The 16564-nt window shown below is 37.7% G+C and overlaps 1 protein-coding gene and 1 long non-coding RNA gene across 2 annotated transcripts in view; both read right to left on the bottom strand.

Annotated features, from left to right (window-relative positions):
- LOC100115934 (target of rapamycin complex subunit lst8) overlaps positions 1–16564 on the bottom strand; it is a 281302-nt gene that overhangs the window by 187672 nt on the left and 77066 nt on the right. Inside the window, exon 2 of the mRNA XM_031923991.2 lies at positions 828–980. Within this exon, the coding sequence (XP_031779851.1) occupies positions 828–980 (153 nt within the window). The remainder of the gene's footprint in view (positions 1–827; positions 981–16564) is intronic.
- LOC116416279 lies at positions 1029–5750 on the bottom strand. Its single transcript, XR_004226755.2, has 2 exons — positions 1652–5750; positions 1029–1288 (listed from the first exon to the last, which is right to left on the bottom strand). It is a non-coding gene; the product is annotated as an uncharacterized LOC116416279 (long non-coding RNA).

Raw genomic sequence — 16564 nt, 5'->3', positions numbered from 1 at the left:
AATCTAACACTCCGATGTACTGCTAACTCAACTCTGACGACTTTATTTATAATAATAATACTGTTGGATTTGAGCCAACTGGCCAATTGGCCGGACGACATTTTGAGGCTGACTCCAGCGGTACTCCGCTAGTCGAAGTCAGGCCTCGGCTGCAGCGTCTGCTTACGCTGGCGACGACGCTGTCCAGGGCGTGGCGCCACACATATATCATTTAGTTAATGATTTACATTTGTATTTTTTATAATTATGAGGCATAGTGTTACGTTCAATGCAAGCTAGATTAAAGTTTTATCATTTTAAACTTTGTGTTTCTATGCGGTAGCTGTATATGTATGTTGGATATATATTTGCCCTGGGTATACGACGTTTCTTCGAAACTCTATACGGGGCGAGTGCCTAAAAAGTACTGTAAATTAGGGTTTGTTAAGTTTAGGGATTATTTTCTATCAATATAATAATTTTGTGAATATACAGTAATATAAGTAATTGATGCTAGTGTTACGCTTAAGTGATATATTTTCATCCAAGAAAACGATTTTTTTTCAAACGCGTAAAATCATAGTGTTATTCGAATAGGATATGTCAGTGCTTCCAGACACCTGTTCAAATGATTTTGACAAATTCTACGCTCAAATGAAATTTATATTTTCATTTCAAATCCGATATAAAGACAAAAAATAACAGTTTAATGCATATGAAATAATAAATACCATACTGTATATATATATATATATATATATATATATAGACACACACACACATGCATACACACAAACACACATACACACACACTTATAGAAGGCTAATTTTTTAAAACTAATACGTACCTGAAAACCAAGTCCACTAACATTTCTTGAAACTCCTTCATAGTTTATAATAGGATTTAAATTACTAGAATTTAAATCATACATTCTAATATGTTGATAGCCAGCTGCAGCAATCACATGTTTATTTGGAGTTACTGCTAAAGCATTGACTTGCTATTTTTAAAATGTTTTGTGTTAAGGGTAATATAAAAAATAATAAAATAAGAGTAAACAAATCTTTTATTAAATAAGAGTTGAACAACTAATTGTCTACGGTTATTTTAATCTTATTTGAACCTTTTGTACAGTTTATCAAGGGGCGCGGTAGCGCTCCGATGGCAAGTATAAGTTTTATACACTGTGTAATATACTTTAAAATTGCCTTTTAACCTCTTTGCATCTCACTTATTTGACCTATATTTCAATCTGTTGACGCGTATGTATGAGCAACTGATTTTAAGGGGACACAACACTTACAAATCCTGAAAAAAAGAATTATGAGTAAAAATGACAAAATTAAAGTTAATCATTTGAAATTTTTTTTAGTGATATTTAGTATAAATACCTTTAACTTTGCCGTGCTAAAACCTTAATTATCTCTGCTGGCCCATTGTGACACTCGGTGCAATATTTTGTGAATTTTTTCACTGTCCGTAGGATTCCAAGTGTACAAATGGTTCTTTTGGGCTCATATTCAAAGAAAAATTCACAAAATATTGCACCGAGTGTCACAATGGGCCAGCAGGGATAATTAAGGTTTTAGCACGGCAAAGTTATAGGTATTTATACTAAATATCACTACAAAAATTCAAATAATTTACTTAAATTTTGCTATTTTTACTCACTCTTGTCAATTCTTTTTGAAGTTAGCCACTCCAAAATATCGGCTATAGATTAAGAGGTTAAGCAGTTTTTGAATAAAATTTAAGGTGTTTGTTCATGCCGCAAATAGAATCTCCAGATCATCGTTTCGGAGTATGCCTTTATTCTCATAAGTTAGAAATTCGGAATAAATATGCTGCACTCGTTCATGCTTGAGTTAAGTATTTTGCTTTTTTCTGCTGTGCTGATTGGAATTTAGAAATTGTTATGGTTTTCAATAAAGTTAAATATTACGCAAATATATGAAATTCTCTTGCCAGTATTCAAGTTGTGATGCATTAATAGTGTCGCGTTTTAAGTGTCGGAACTGTGGAAGTGCTTCTACAGGTGCTGCATGGTGATAAACTCTGACGGATTATTGGAAAAGGTAACCAAGAAATTTGGTCCTTCCGTTGGACAAGTTTGTGCTTTCTCTACTGGCAGGAACCGTCTAAATAGTACCCAATATAGAACAAAGATACTCGTGCAACCGCTAATGCATCGTCCGTCAATATTCGTGTATCTATATAAGAGCTGGGCGGCCATCAGAACGATTCAAGCACTAGCGTGGATCGTCAGTGACAGGCCCAATGCGTAAATGTTGGATACGGAAAGTAAGACACTGCAGCATTTTAGACCAGGGACCGTACTTGGACTGGGCACTAGGATTGACCAATCGCTTTAGAACATGCTGGTCTGCGACATCATGAACGATACCGATAGCGTGATTCGCGGCAACTCCAGGATCGGTTTCAACTTCATCAAGCTCTCGCCACTCGAGTTCGACGACGACCCTGTCACCTATTAAATCACGACTACATTGGCTAATTACACCAGAGCCTCCTTTACAGCAACTCTACTTTATTCTCCTCTTTCATAACCTCATTCAAGCATTCCTCCAAAAAAAATCAAAGACTACTAGGTGTGACTCCTTCATCTTCCGTTATAGCAACTTACAGCTCGACCTAAAGGGTGCGACTTCGATCATGCCACACATGTCTTTCGCGCTCAACATCCTGCGACCAAAAGCCTGCACTCGAGCAAGGAGCAACAGCTGTAGCAGCTTTCAGGCGGTGCGTACGGCAACGATCTCATCAAGTTTGAGGACGAGAAAGAGGAGGTAGACGTCAACGAGGAGCCCAGGAGATCGGCAATACCGGAAGCCCAGTCGATTAAGGATGTCCAATAATAACGGCAGCAGGCCCGTACAATCAACAAACACAACATCACCGGCAGACAACTCCAAAACCTTCAGCTTATCCAGAACTCCGACACTGTGTAACAACTGCGCCGTATCGCGATCTTTGTGCAAGAAGGCCGTATCTGGTCGTTGACTTTGAGAAGACTGTATCTCGGCCGCGGCTTAAAAAAAGCGACGTTATTTATAGCCCGGATGTGATTGATTTTCTGCAATTTTATTATGGTTATAGTCCTGTGTGTTTTTAAAAAAGTGTAATGTATTAAAAAATGATGCATTCACTGCTCTCTACGCATATGTATTTAATAAAACAGTGTATAGCATCATAAGCACTGTGCATATTCAGGAAATAACTATGGTCAGGTTATTGCATTCGCGCGAGGTGCGCCGCGTATTTGACAACAACACAACACTCCACTCGTGTGAGTCGCGTATACGACGTATAGAAGCAGCGCGTGAATGCGTGCTTGTTACATTGCACTGCGTGCCACAGTAGGCCAACAGGGATAATTAACGTTTTAGCACAGTAAAGTTGAAGGTATTTATACTAAATACACTAAACAAAATTTCAAATGATTTACTTTAATTTAGTTATTTTTACTCATAATTCTTTTTTTCAGGATTTAAAAGTGTTGTGTCCCTTTAAATGATAACGATATGTTAAATCCCTAGCGAAAAAGAAAAATGAAAACAACTGAAGAAAACAGTTATGAACTGCAGATGACAGCAAAAAAATGTCGGAATTAAGATGCAGACAACAATAATTTTCTGTTGCCTTCAGTTTTATTAAGTTTGCTAGAGTTTTCTTTAGATGACTTTAGTTTTTTTCAGGTATACAATTTTACGATTTTGTAAATAAATAAAAATTGGATACAACAGAAAATAACTATTAATAAGTCATATGAGCCAGCAACATGGCGGGAGTGCGGATGCCTCCCGATAAGTGTGTCTCAAATTTTGAGTATCATAGCAATAAAACTTCAACAACATTATTTTGCATCATATGTGATGCAGTATATCATTTTAGTTGTTTAGCACAAAAAACAACCGACATCAAATTCATAAGTGGTAACTTAATAGTGTGCCCAGAACATAGTGACACAAACCTAACCTCAAAAATAGAAGAGGAAGGTTTAGACGATGCAACAAGATTACTGATTGCACAAATAAAACTGAATAAAACGGAAGAAGTAAGGAGAGATCTACTACTTGAAGTTTCAACAGCAGAACAGGATGAACTTGACATCAATATTGAAGGAAAGTACAATCTAATAAAAAATGAAAACCTTCTTCTGAAACAGCTAGTCAGCGAATTGACGGAAAAAAACATACTACTTAGAGAAAAATTGCTAAATAAACAAAATGAAAGCCCTGCGGCTAGTTTTTCGTATGTAGAAGTTACAAGGTTTCCTAAACTGTTACCAAAGAAAGTGCCTAAGATAACTGTAAAATATGTGAGTAATAAAGCAGTGGATGTCAAAAAGAAAGTTATAGAGTGCTTAGTTACTGAAAAGAAGATACAAACAAAAAACTTGTACGTAAACAGAAAAGAAGAACTTGTTATCAATTGCTTGAATTGTGAAAGTGCAGTGTTGACTGAATCGGTTTTGAAACATAACTTTGAAGACATATGTGAGGTTAGGAAAGATACGTTGAAGAATCCTAAAATCAAAATTGTCGAAATCTACAACTACAGTAACATGGAAATGGAGGACATAGAGGATGACATAAACATGAGAAATTTTGGGAGTTTTACTAACAAGGGACAAGTACTACATATGTACAAAAGTAATTACAGTGGCTTAACTACAGTACTGATGGAGGTTCCTGCGGATATATACAAATTCATCAAGGAGAATAAAAGCAGGATTTTTGTTGGCTACCAAAATTGCAAAGTACATGACTCTATAAATATAAATCCATGTTACAATTGTGGAAGATTCGGGCACAACGGTAATAAATGCAACAACAGTTCTGTATGCCTCAAGTGCGCAGAAAAATACAGGACTAGTACCTGCACAAACAGCGCCTTTAAGTGTCTGAATTGTGTTTTTTCAAACAGCAAATATAATACAAAGCTTGACGTCAACCACGCTGCTAACGATACAAACCAGTGTAACACCCTGAAGAAAAAAATCAGCCTATATATAGACTCCACTGACTATCCTATTAGGCCTACCTTACCGGCAGTACATCAAGTCTATCGAGAACGTTACAATACTACTAATACACACAACACAACCACAGACAACACAATGAAACAGCCTTCACAAGAACTACCTAAATCTACAAAATAAAGACATGAAAGGAGTGAAGCAGCCAAGCAGCAGCAACATCAACAATCGAAGATTGCTAGAACACCAATTCAACCTGCTGCTCCAGCAAAAAATACAAGGTTAAGAAGCAGTAAAACTTAAATTAATAAAATGGATACTTTTGATTATCTAGATATAATACAAAAGGATTCAATGCAGAAAGGAAAAACATACAGTGGTATTGGCGATCTAAACAAGGCAATTACCAACAAAAATGATATAATTATGCACTTAAATGTAAGAAGCATGAATGCAAATTTTGGTAAGGTAAAAATATTTTTTGAAAGTCTGATCGTCAAACCATCTGCTGTTGTTCTTTCTGAAACTTTTGAGCAGGTTAATCATAATTTTTTTGAACTGATCGGGAGTAACTATGAGTACGTGTCTTACTATAATGATAGTAGGATAAATAGGAATGACGGAGTTATAGTATTCGTAAATAGAAACTTGGTTCAGAGCACAGAAATTGTTCAACAGGGTAGGATTAGAATTGTAAATACGATAATTAACTTAAGTAATAATAGCAATATTGAAATCTCATCCATGTACAGATCTCATGGCATACCTAAGACTGAGTTTATTTTAGATTTAAATAAATATTTGATAAAAAATAGGAACATTAAAAATCATTTAGTAATAGGAGATTTCAATATTGATTTATTGTATTGCGATCATTTGGGCCAAGAATTCCTGTGTAATTTTTTCGATAAAGGATATATTCCTGGATTTGTTGGAATTACAAGGCCACCTGTGGGCATTGCTAAGGGATCCTGCATTGATAATATTTTCATAAAAACTGATAACATACATACAATTACTTATAAACTCAAACTATCAATAACAGACCATTATCCTATATTTATAGCTCTCAATAAAATGAAAATAGTACATAACAAACCAACAATAGTTTTAAATTATAAAAAATTAAAAAATAGTGCTGAAACAAGAAACTGGAATGAAATTATCACAATGCAGGATCCTAATTTAGCAACAGATAAGTTGTTGTCTGAGATTAAACAATGTATCGAGTTATCCAAAATGAATCAAAAAAGGATTAGACAGGTGGGAAGGAAAAATTGGATCACTAATGCGATAATTAAATCGTGCGAAACCAAAGAATTTTTGTATAACTTATGGAAGTTGGATATAAATCATGAGCAACTTAAAACTGAATACAAGACCTATTGCAAAATTTTAGAGAAAGTTATTAAAGACGCCAAAATTAGATATGATAAAACAATAGTCGAAAAAAATGCAAATAACCCCAAAAAACTATGGGAAATTATAAACAATAAACTGGGCAAAAAAAAGTCTAATGAAACCATAAGTTGTATAAAGATAAACGATATTAAAGTTACAGAGAAAGTTGAGATAGCGAGTAACATGAATAAGTTTTTTTGTGAGATCGGCCAAAAATTGAGTAATGGTATCGTGCAACCCAATAATACTGAAAACAGACTACTGGATAATAATGCTAACTCAATCTTTCTAAAACCCACAAATATAAATGAAGTATAAAACATAATCAATACACTGCAAATAAAAATGGTGGTGTGGACAAAATAAAAGCTAAGTCCTTGAAAGTGATTAGTAATTATATTGCGGTACCATTAACGCATATTTTTAATTTGTGCATTGAAAAAGCTATATGGCCCGATGCACTAAAAAAAGCCGAAATCATTCCGATATATAAATCAGGGGAAAAACATAACATTACCAATTATAGGCCCATCTCACTAATATCCAATGTTGCTAAAATTTTTGAAAGAATAATCTTTAACAGGCTATATGATTTTATCCAAAAAAATAACATAATATCAAAACACCATTTTGGTTTTATGAAAAATATTGGCTCAAAAAATGCTTTAAACTATATCACACAAATTTTGTACAATAATGTAGATAAAACGATACCAACAATAGTCACTTTTCTCGACTTGGCTAAAGCTTTTGATACAGTTGACCACAAGTTGTTATTAAATAAACTGTATTTTATTGGTATTAGAGGTCAGGCATTGGATCTCCTTAAAAGCTATTTGAATAACAGATATCAAACTGTTAAAATTGACGGTGTAGAAAGTGATAGTTTACTAATAAGTATGGGTGTTCCACAGGGTACGATGCTGGGTCCACTTCTATTTATTATATATATATATATAAATGATATGCTAAAGGAGATTCCACTAGAATCAATTCTATCGTACGCAGATGATACTGCAATTATAGCAACAGGCAATACATGGATAGAGGCGCAAAAAAGTATGAATGAGTTTCTTACTGTGATATACAAATGGTTAGCGGTAAATAAGTTTGAATGTGGATAAAACAGTTTGTATGGCATTTGGAAGCTATTGCGATAGTGTACCGAAACTTATTGATGTAAGAATTCAAAATAGAAAGATAGCTAGAGTTGAGTATTACAAATACTTGGGAATTGTCATTGACTACAATCTGAAATGGGATAAACACATCCAATATATATTAAAAAAGACAAAGTATCTAGTCTATATTTTTCACAAACTATCACACACTATGTCAACAGAAACTTTAAGAATGATATGCTTTCTTCCGCAGCATAATTAGCTATGGAATAGTAGCCTGGGGTGATGCATATATAAATAACCGTGATTTATTGCAAAGTTTACAGAGAAAAATTCTCAAGATTATCAACAAAAATACTTTTAGTATACAAGATAGTCCATTAAACCTAGAGCAAGTATTTAATTTCGAATCCCTTAAAATCCATTATCAAGATCTCAAAACTCAATTCCAAATGTCTACAAGTATTACTCGAAAGAAAAGTTTAATTATACCTAAGAGCAAAAAACGAGTCAGTGATAAAAACAGTTATAATAATGCTATTATAATTTACAATGCACTAGCAAATGTAATAAATCAGAAATCCATGAATAAAATATTGTACGATAATAATTCATTAATTGTATTATTATTAATAATTCCCTACATCTGCATTAAAAATTTACGAGCATCATTAAAATACCTTTTTGTTATATTGTTGAATAATTTTAAACTAAAAATACTATTTACAATTCGAATAATGTATGGCGTTGTATTCGTAGGTTTGAACTTTTAATTGTTTTTCAAAATGTCGTCTCACATAGTTTTTCCTCGCCATCCTGCATGTGTGATAGTTAAAATGAAATACAAGGTTATAATTTAACCATTTTTTCTCTTTCATTTTGAACATGCCTTTTCATGAAAATGAGGCTAATTTAAGAAAAATGCATGCGTTGTAGCAAAGAAAACACAGCTTTGCTCAAATCGCGCAAGAACTGGTTCAAACTTTGCGCGCAAATCTATTTCAATCAGTTTCAAGGTTACATTGTAACGGTCTCGACTTATTTCCACGCGAGAGAGACGCGCACATAAAAGAAATGTTTCTCAAAGAAGTATATCAAAAAGAGGTTTAGCACTGAACCAATTAGCGAGCAGCAGAAGCAGCGGACTGTAGGGGGAAGCAGCAGCGAGCAGCAGCGGACAGGAGAGGGAAATGGCGGCACCGGTTTGGCACAGGAGCGTCTCACAGCAATCAATTTTTTCAAGAATTTCATCGACTTTTTTAATGGTTGGCCGACCAGGACAAGGTTCATCTTTAATATCGAAGTTTCCGAAAAGAAATCGAGCAAACTAATTCTGACACACTGAAAATAGTCTCGGGCACCCGCGGCACGAGCCCGTGCTCCCACTCCACGAAACGACGTGTAGTTCCGTGCCAATGATTTTCGGACTCCAGCGGCCCGAAAAACGTACCACAACAAAGCAGATGCGTTTTGCTCTTCGAAGAGTTCTTCTCCCCTACCGTTACTTAGTGAACAGCAGCTCACCGATTTCGGGCCGCCGGAGTCCGAAATTCGTGGCTCTGCTGTATGTAAATCGGGGGGGCCATAGTTGCTGGTGAATCGTAGTGCGGATACCCGGGACTTTTTTCAGTGCACTGGCGTTTACTCAAGCACTTATCGCCATAAACACTGCACAATTATGGATGAGCCTGCGCTGCAGTTTTTCCTTTTCAGAAGTAGAGAAGCAAAATGTGAAGAAAATGGCCTTCTGGAATCTCCATTGTCAAAGCGCAATAATTTTTGAATCAGTAAAGGAATGATGCTACTTTGTACTCTGGAATATTTTATAGACTTCAAACTTCTAAACATGCTATAGTGTGCCTTTATTGAATAAGCATTACTATAGATATACAATTTTAACGCCATCTATTAGGAAAAACTGAAATTATTTTTTCCCAAACCTAATAAATAAATAAATAGATAAATCAATGAAAAAAAAAATATATATATTTCTTATTATATAGTTGTAAGCGTGATTTAATTTGAAATCCCCTCCACTCCCGCCAACCCCTCCACCTTCCCTCCACCTCCCTCCACTAAATAACACAAAATTGTTTCAAAATTTACGTTATTTTAAGACTCAAAATCCCCTCCATGCCCTCCACCCCCTCCACTCATTTCATCATATTGTTTTGACCGGGTTCGGATAATAAAAATAAAAACACGTTATTTATAGAAAATCACTCTTGAACTCGGACTCTTTATTCAAACGTAAACACAACTGTTCTCAACAGCTGACAGAACCAGACTAAACATAAACAATAACATCCGCGACGTCGTTGATCTCGTTGCTAAGGTCGCTATGCGCGATTATTGGTGTTCGAATCGCGCAACGTTCAGGCTCGGTCACAACATTGCCCTCTTCTTTTCAGATTGTCGTTCCGACAATCATAACCATCCATCCTTCAAGCGGGTTGATCCTCTTACAATCCAATGATGACTTACAGGAACATCAACATCCTCTACCTTGACCCGTCCTAGGCATCAAGTTAGCGAGCGGTGCTTACAGACGTCATTCCAATCATCACTTAACAGGACTAAAACGGACCCGTCTCTTGAACAATCTACTTCAATCATCCTTCTTATTTTCTCATCATAGGGTCGGTCGAAATCGGTCTTCAGACAAGAGGGGGGAAGTTGACATGCCGTGGAACCTCACCTCAAGTCCCTGCTCCGGTATTTACCTTTACGCCCACGGGAAAAAACCAAAGCTCAAAAGGAAACATTTTAAGGATTTTTTGTAAGATAGAACAATTAGATACAAATTTATAACATTCTATAATTAGATGGAATTAAATTAGAAGATATTAAATAAAACAAAGTGTAACGTTATGATTAAACTTATGTTAAAGCGTCTAATGGTTATTAACATCAAAAGTATAAAGATCAAACCTCACTAAATTTGTAATCAATGCATCGGTTTAAAGTTTAAAATTTAAGATGGCAGTTTTCCACACCACCCAAAAGGTACTGACAAAAGCACATTATATTAGAGTCATATTACAATATATTTCAAGCGCGTAGATTTTTTTTGTTTTTTTTTTATTGTATCCGCGCGTCTCAGCGTACCTCGCGCGGACCACTTCGGACCGATAAAGGCTTCAGCATCAAAGTGATCACCAGAAGTTCAAGCTACTACCAGCTGTTAGCCAAGTACCCGGGTGATTTGACAGATGGGTACTCGTAACGAGACATACGACGCGCCAGCACATCAAGACAAACCAGGACCTCCAGTGGCGTGCAAGCCTCGCCAACTCGCACCAAATCACCTGCGCCTACCACATCAAAAGTTCATATTTATGGTGCAGCTAAGCACGGCGAGACGAGGCAAAGGCAAATGGGCGGCGCCTCTGCACATGGCATCGATTACAGGGACTTAAGGCCCTCACTATATCGGACCGTTACCCCCTGCTAAACATTCGCGATTTCGCCCAAGCGCTTCGAGGTAAGCAGATCTTCTCCAAGATCAACTTCGTTTGAGCGTACAACCAGATCCTGGTCACCGAGGAAGACATCGCTAAGACCGCCATCGCATTGGTTTGCAACGCCTCTGACTCAGTCCTGCAGCAGCAAGTAGACGATCAGTGGGAGCGGATAGGATTCTTATCAAAGAAATTGAGCCTGACGCAAGCCCGTTACAGCGCCTTTGACCGCGTACTACTTGCTATCTACCTGGCGATTATACATTTCTGCTACATGGTAGAAGCTCGCGCGTTTGTCGTCTACACGGACCATAAGACACTGATTTTTGCTATTAAGCAAAAACCAAACATCACCGAGGCATACGACATATCTCCGGCAAAGGCAATGTCGTCGCAGATGCCTTATCACGCATCAAAGCAGTGACCACACCGATCGACTTCAGTGAGCTGGCAGACGCACAACAAGGCGACACCGAAATCCAAAACATCAAGTCGACAGAGCACGGCCTCCAAATTAAGCTGGTGCAGATTCCAGGGACCGACGCGAAAATACTGTGCGATGTCTCGACGAACACTGCGCGATTCTTCATCACGGAGACTTTCCGTAGAGCAGCATTCGATGCAGTGCACAATCTCGCTCATCCAGGTGTTAAAACCACCGTCAAGCTCATGACACAACGTCACTTGTGGCCGTCCATCAAGGCAGACTGTTGGACATGGGCGCATGCCTCCATCCAGTGCCAACAGTCAAAGACCTCCCGATACGTTACGTCACCAATCAGAGATTTCACGCCACCATCTGCGAGATTCCTGCACGTGCACATCGACATCATCATTCTGCCACCACCTTAAGGTCAGAAATACTGTCTCACGTGCGTGTATCGTTACATGCGCTGGCCAGAAACTTTACCGACACTGGACCAGGAAACGAAGACAGTCGCTCGTGCTTTATACGCGGGCTAGATCTGCCACTTTAGCATGTCGCGGCGTCTCACCGCCGATCAAGGTCGGCAATTTGAGTCATACCTTTTTTAATTGCTTAGCAGATTAGCCGGTACGACTCACTTGCGAATGATCGCTTATCATCCGCAAGCAAACTGCACGGTGAACGACTTCACCGCCATCCGATGCCAGCAAGACGTGGACGCAGGTTCTGCCCACCGTCCTCCACCGTCCATGGCACAGCGAAAACTTTCGTTTTCAAGGACCTGGAAACATCGGAGCATGCTTCGTACGTCACAACGCTGTAAAAAACTCGCTCCAGATGCCATACGACAGACCGTTTCAAGTCGTTAGCCGCAGCGACAAAATATTTATTGTCAACGTGCACAGCAAAGACACGGCACGGTTCCATCGACGGTTTTCATCGATAGGCTAAAACCTGCCTATACCTTGGATGAAGGAAACGTAAGTCACCAACCGCTTTCAATGACACCGCCACTTCCATCGAACATGCCCACCGAGAAGACACCGACACCCAGCGGCAGACGAGCCAACAAGCATCCAACCAGAACGCATGGTCGGGGATAAACGTAGAGATACAAGGTCGATATAATGGCAGAGATATTGATTGAGATAAAGATAAACAATAGGAATATATCCCTATAGTATAACATAAAACCAGTAAGACAGAAACTAAGTTAGAGTCGGAAATCAAGGGACGCGATAGCGCCCCGATGGCAAGTATACGTTTTATGCACTGTGCCGTCTGGAGCGCGCAGCGACCTATTATACTTTCAATTTGCTAAATTAACGTTTTACGAATTCTGTATATATTTTATTCGATCTCCTGTTGATGTTTATGTATGAGTATACAATTTCGAAGATTTTCATAAGATCTATTTAATTACCATATTATTTTGTTGAGAAAATTGCTCGTTTGTAAAATAATTAAGTTTGAAAATTAATTTTCCGAAAAACTTAATTTTTACCTCTCCGATTCTCTTTTGTTTCTCTTTAAGTCAGTCACAGCTAGGGATATACATATGATTCTTTAATTATTACAAAGGCTACTTGATCGATATTACAAATATAAAAGAATTTAAATCATATGTCCTGTTTACTCATCTGTTGTATTATAGATGTAAAAAAGCTTGATTGCTGTACACCCAACGGTAATAATTTTGAATGCAAAAACGGTCGCACCATGTCTTATCAGGTTAGGTAAATTGATCAGCTAATGCAAGTAAACACTCTGCACGGAGCGCGAGTGCTCGAGTTTTTTGTCATCTCACAGCTTGCAGCCGTTTCTTTATCGCTGCAAGTGTCGAATATGAATATGCTATACAGTTACATGCAATTTTTGAAGCCCATGCTTAGTAGCCGACACAGGCAGAAAACCGCCTGTAGTTCTAAAATATTCTTATTCCAGGAAGATAATCATTCAGTGCAAGCCCAGCTGAGCTGATCGAGCAGCAGAATAGTCAATATTCCAATCAGAATTTAGCAGATATAGATACAGAAATCTTACTTATACACTCATTTAGACGCCAGCTTCCTTTCTGTGTTTTTTTAATTGTCCCCTGAATTTTTCAACTAGATATGGTTATATTTATAGCGCTTACTTAAAATAACGTGGTTTTCCTCCTAGCAAATACTTTCTCTGTTTGTTATCAACAATAATAACGGCAAATTCATGGTTTTTTAAAAATATCTCAAAAACTACTGCACCTACAAAAAAATCATGGTGATTGAACGTTGCTTAAAATATTGAAATGCATAAATTATCATCTGACGTATTTTTGCGTAGAAGCAGTTTTTGCAAAAATGTAACTCCTAGCATCATGTCCCTAAAATTTTTCAACTAGATATTGTTGTAATCGAGCAGCTTTATTACAAATAATTTGGTTTTTCAGCTGTCAAATACTTTTTTTATTCATTATTAAAAATAATCATGATAAAAATGTGGTTTTTCAACAATAACTCAAAAACGACTGCTCTTATTATGAATAAAGTTATTAAAACTTGTTGAAGACAAAGTGCATAAAGTGTTATCTAAAGCATTTTAGTGCAGGTGTAGTAAATTTTGCAAAAATCAAACCTAAACTTTAAACTATGCTATGATGAAATTAAAATTAAATTTCTCTTTAAAAATTTCTTGATAAGTTAATTTAAAACTCATTAAAAGGTTATGAAATCAGTTCAAAAAAGACCTTTTACAAGGTAAAATGTTGGCAACTATAAGTTTTGTACCCACCCTCACCATTCTGTATCTTAGTATTATAATTATGATTTCTCCTCTAAAAAATTATCCAATCATTGAAGAAATTGTCTAATGTTTATAGCTTACAAAAGTTTTTCTGTATTTTTATCAATATACGCTAATGAATGTAGTGAAATCAGTTTAAAAAATGTCAAGTGTTAAAAATCAGCAAACTGACACGAATCATTGCTTACTCTAAGAAGAATCAATCTCACTATAACTTTAAGGTGAAAATCTGCTTTGTGTTTCATGATTCTCTCACATCTAATCTGAATGTTCTAAAACTAATCCAAATTATCTTGTGCAAAAATGAGCAAAACCATAAATATAAAAAAATCAAGTAAATTCCTCCTAAGTATATAGAAGAATCATTTAAACACAAAGCGGATTTTCATTTAATATTAAAAATAATATGGTTGTACTTTTTAAAATTATTCTTTTAATGTATGTAATTAGTATTAAATTAAAGATAAGATATAGATTTATTAAAGATAAATCATCCTTGTTAATTATATATATATATATATATATATATATATATATATATATATATAAGGCGCATTCCGCGTCAACTGAGATAGAGCTGTACCCAAAAATCATTTTGAGCCAAAAATTTTTAAACTCTACACACCTAACGAATAAGATGTCAGTAGATGCCACTACGTACTCCACGCTGTCCAGAAGGAGGCCAGTATTCATGTTAGTGCGGCAAATCCAGTGAAACGCAACACAGGAATAGTGTATATTTTAATCTATCATTTTAATTAATACTAACTCAATGCATCCAGGGATTTTCCTTGAGGACTGATCCAGGGAGTCTTTCCAATCTCGGAATAACTCAGCACGGAAATATTAACACCTAACTCGCCTTCGACGGGACCTAAAAATACCACTATATGCCGTCCAGCTGGGCTGGCTACGTCTGACCCCAGTCGGTTGTCCTAGGATGCACCACAGTTTAAAATTACCAATCACCTCGCTCTAATACTCTACGCACAAGATTATTGCATTCATTACCATCAGCGCATGTGTGTTACGTGTATTTTTCCAAGTCATTCTAAAATCTTTGTTCAATATTTTTTCACAACATTCGCGTTTTTCTTCAATTAATGCTAACAGTTTGTTCAATCTGTAAGACCTGTTGAAAATCAGGCACACGCTTGTATTGCGGGCAAGGCTCAACAAACTGCTTATATAAAAGTCATTTGTAACGTAACCTATTCTATCATAACATAACCAAAATATCACCTAAGTGTAAAAACATAATAATATTTTTTCTACATCAGCAGCTAGGAATGTCGAAAAACCTTTAGGAGCCACGGCGCGCGTAGTGCACATCTCAACGTCTTTGGCATTGTTTCTCTTGCTCGCATTATTTTCTCGCTCTGCGTAAATATTTCAGTCAATTATTATTTTCTTGCCACAAGGGTGCGTGTAACATTGTTCTTTCTACGAGTTGGTAATCACCTGTATTGATCTGCATCAAGCATACGGCATAATTCTGATAAATAAAGTGACTAAAGGCTTCGTGCCCCTTATATATTATTAAACATAAAAGGAATAGTGTTTATTGAATTTACGTTATCCTACTATTCTGCTCTGTCTACGATGTACCCAAATTAAATAACTAAAATATTGAGCTTCTAAGCTCCCCTCGCGCTCGCCACGTCGTGATGCTCCGTTAGGCAGCGCGTCGGGCCGCATGTGGTGGTAGGAGGGGACCGCAACAGCTACTCCCCCACCAGTGACAAGTGCGGACTTCCCGAGGAACGATGATGAGATTCCTGTAGAGGAGGCCCTGCCTGGAAGGGAGGCTGCGGATGCGTGACATGGCGCCTGTGCTGATGAGGGCTGCTGAGCCCGGATGAAGCGAGGGTGCGGACGATGGTGATGGTGGTGGGCCATAGTTGCCAGGTCCTTATTGGCTGGATGGACTTAAGCCCAGAAGTATGTCCGCAGAAGCCTATGGCCAGTGATGCCAAGTTGTAAAAAAAAAAGATGCCCGCCTGGGCTGCAGTGTCCTCGTCCGGAGGTTGATGCGCAGCGTCCAGGTGTCGTTGGCGTAAGGCCTGAGGAGTGAGAAGGTCACCCTCAGGGATGGCCTTGAAAGGCGTCCTTCGCTGAACATCCTCGGGTACCGGATGTGCCAGGACGTCGGTGCCGAGGATGCGGTTGAAAGTGACGCTGCGTGGTGGACTGCTGCTGCCAGGTCGACGACCAGCTATGCTGCGTCGTCGTCGGAAGAAAGCTCCGCTGCTGGCAGGGACGGCTTGCTGGATTCAGCGAAGCCAGTCGGTGATGAGCGTGCTGGTCTTGCGTGGCGTCTGTTGCTGCGAGCGAGGCGTGCGGCTGCTCGCTGTGCCGTGCGAGACGCGATGATAAGGCGCAAAAGTGGGGCGC

Source organism: Nasonia vitripennis (assembly GCF_009193385.2).
Source record: "Nasonia vitripennis strain AsymCx chromosome 2 unlocalized genomic scaffold, Nvit_psr_1.1 chr2_random0004, whole genome shotgun sequence".
NCBI lineage: Eukaryota > Metazoa > Arthropoda > Insecta > Hymenoptera > Pteromalidae > Nasonia > Nasonia vitripennis.
Note: the sequence above shows the minus strand (reverse complement) of the source record. Positions and strands in the feature narration are given on the sequence as shown.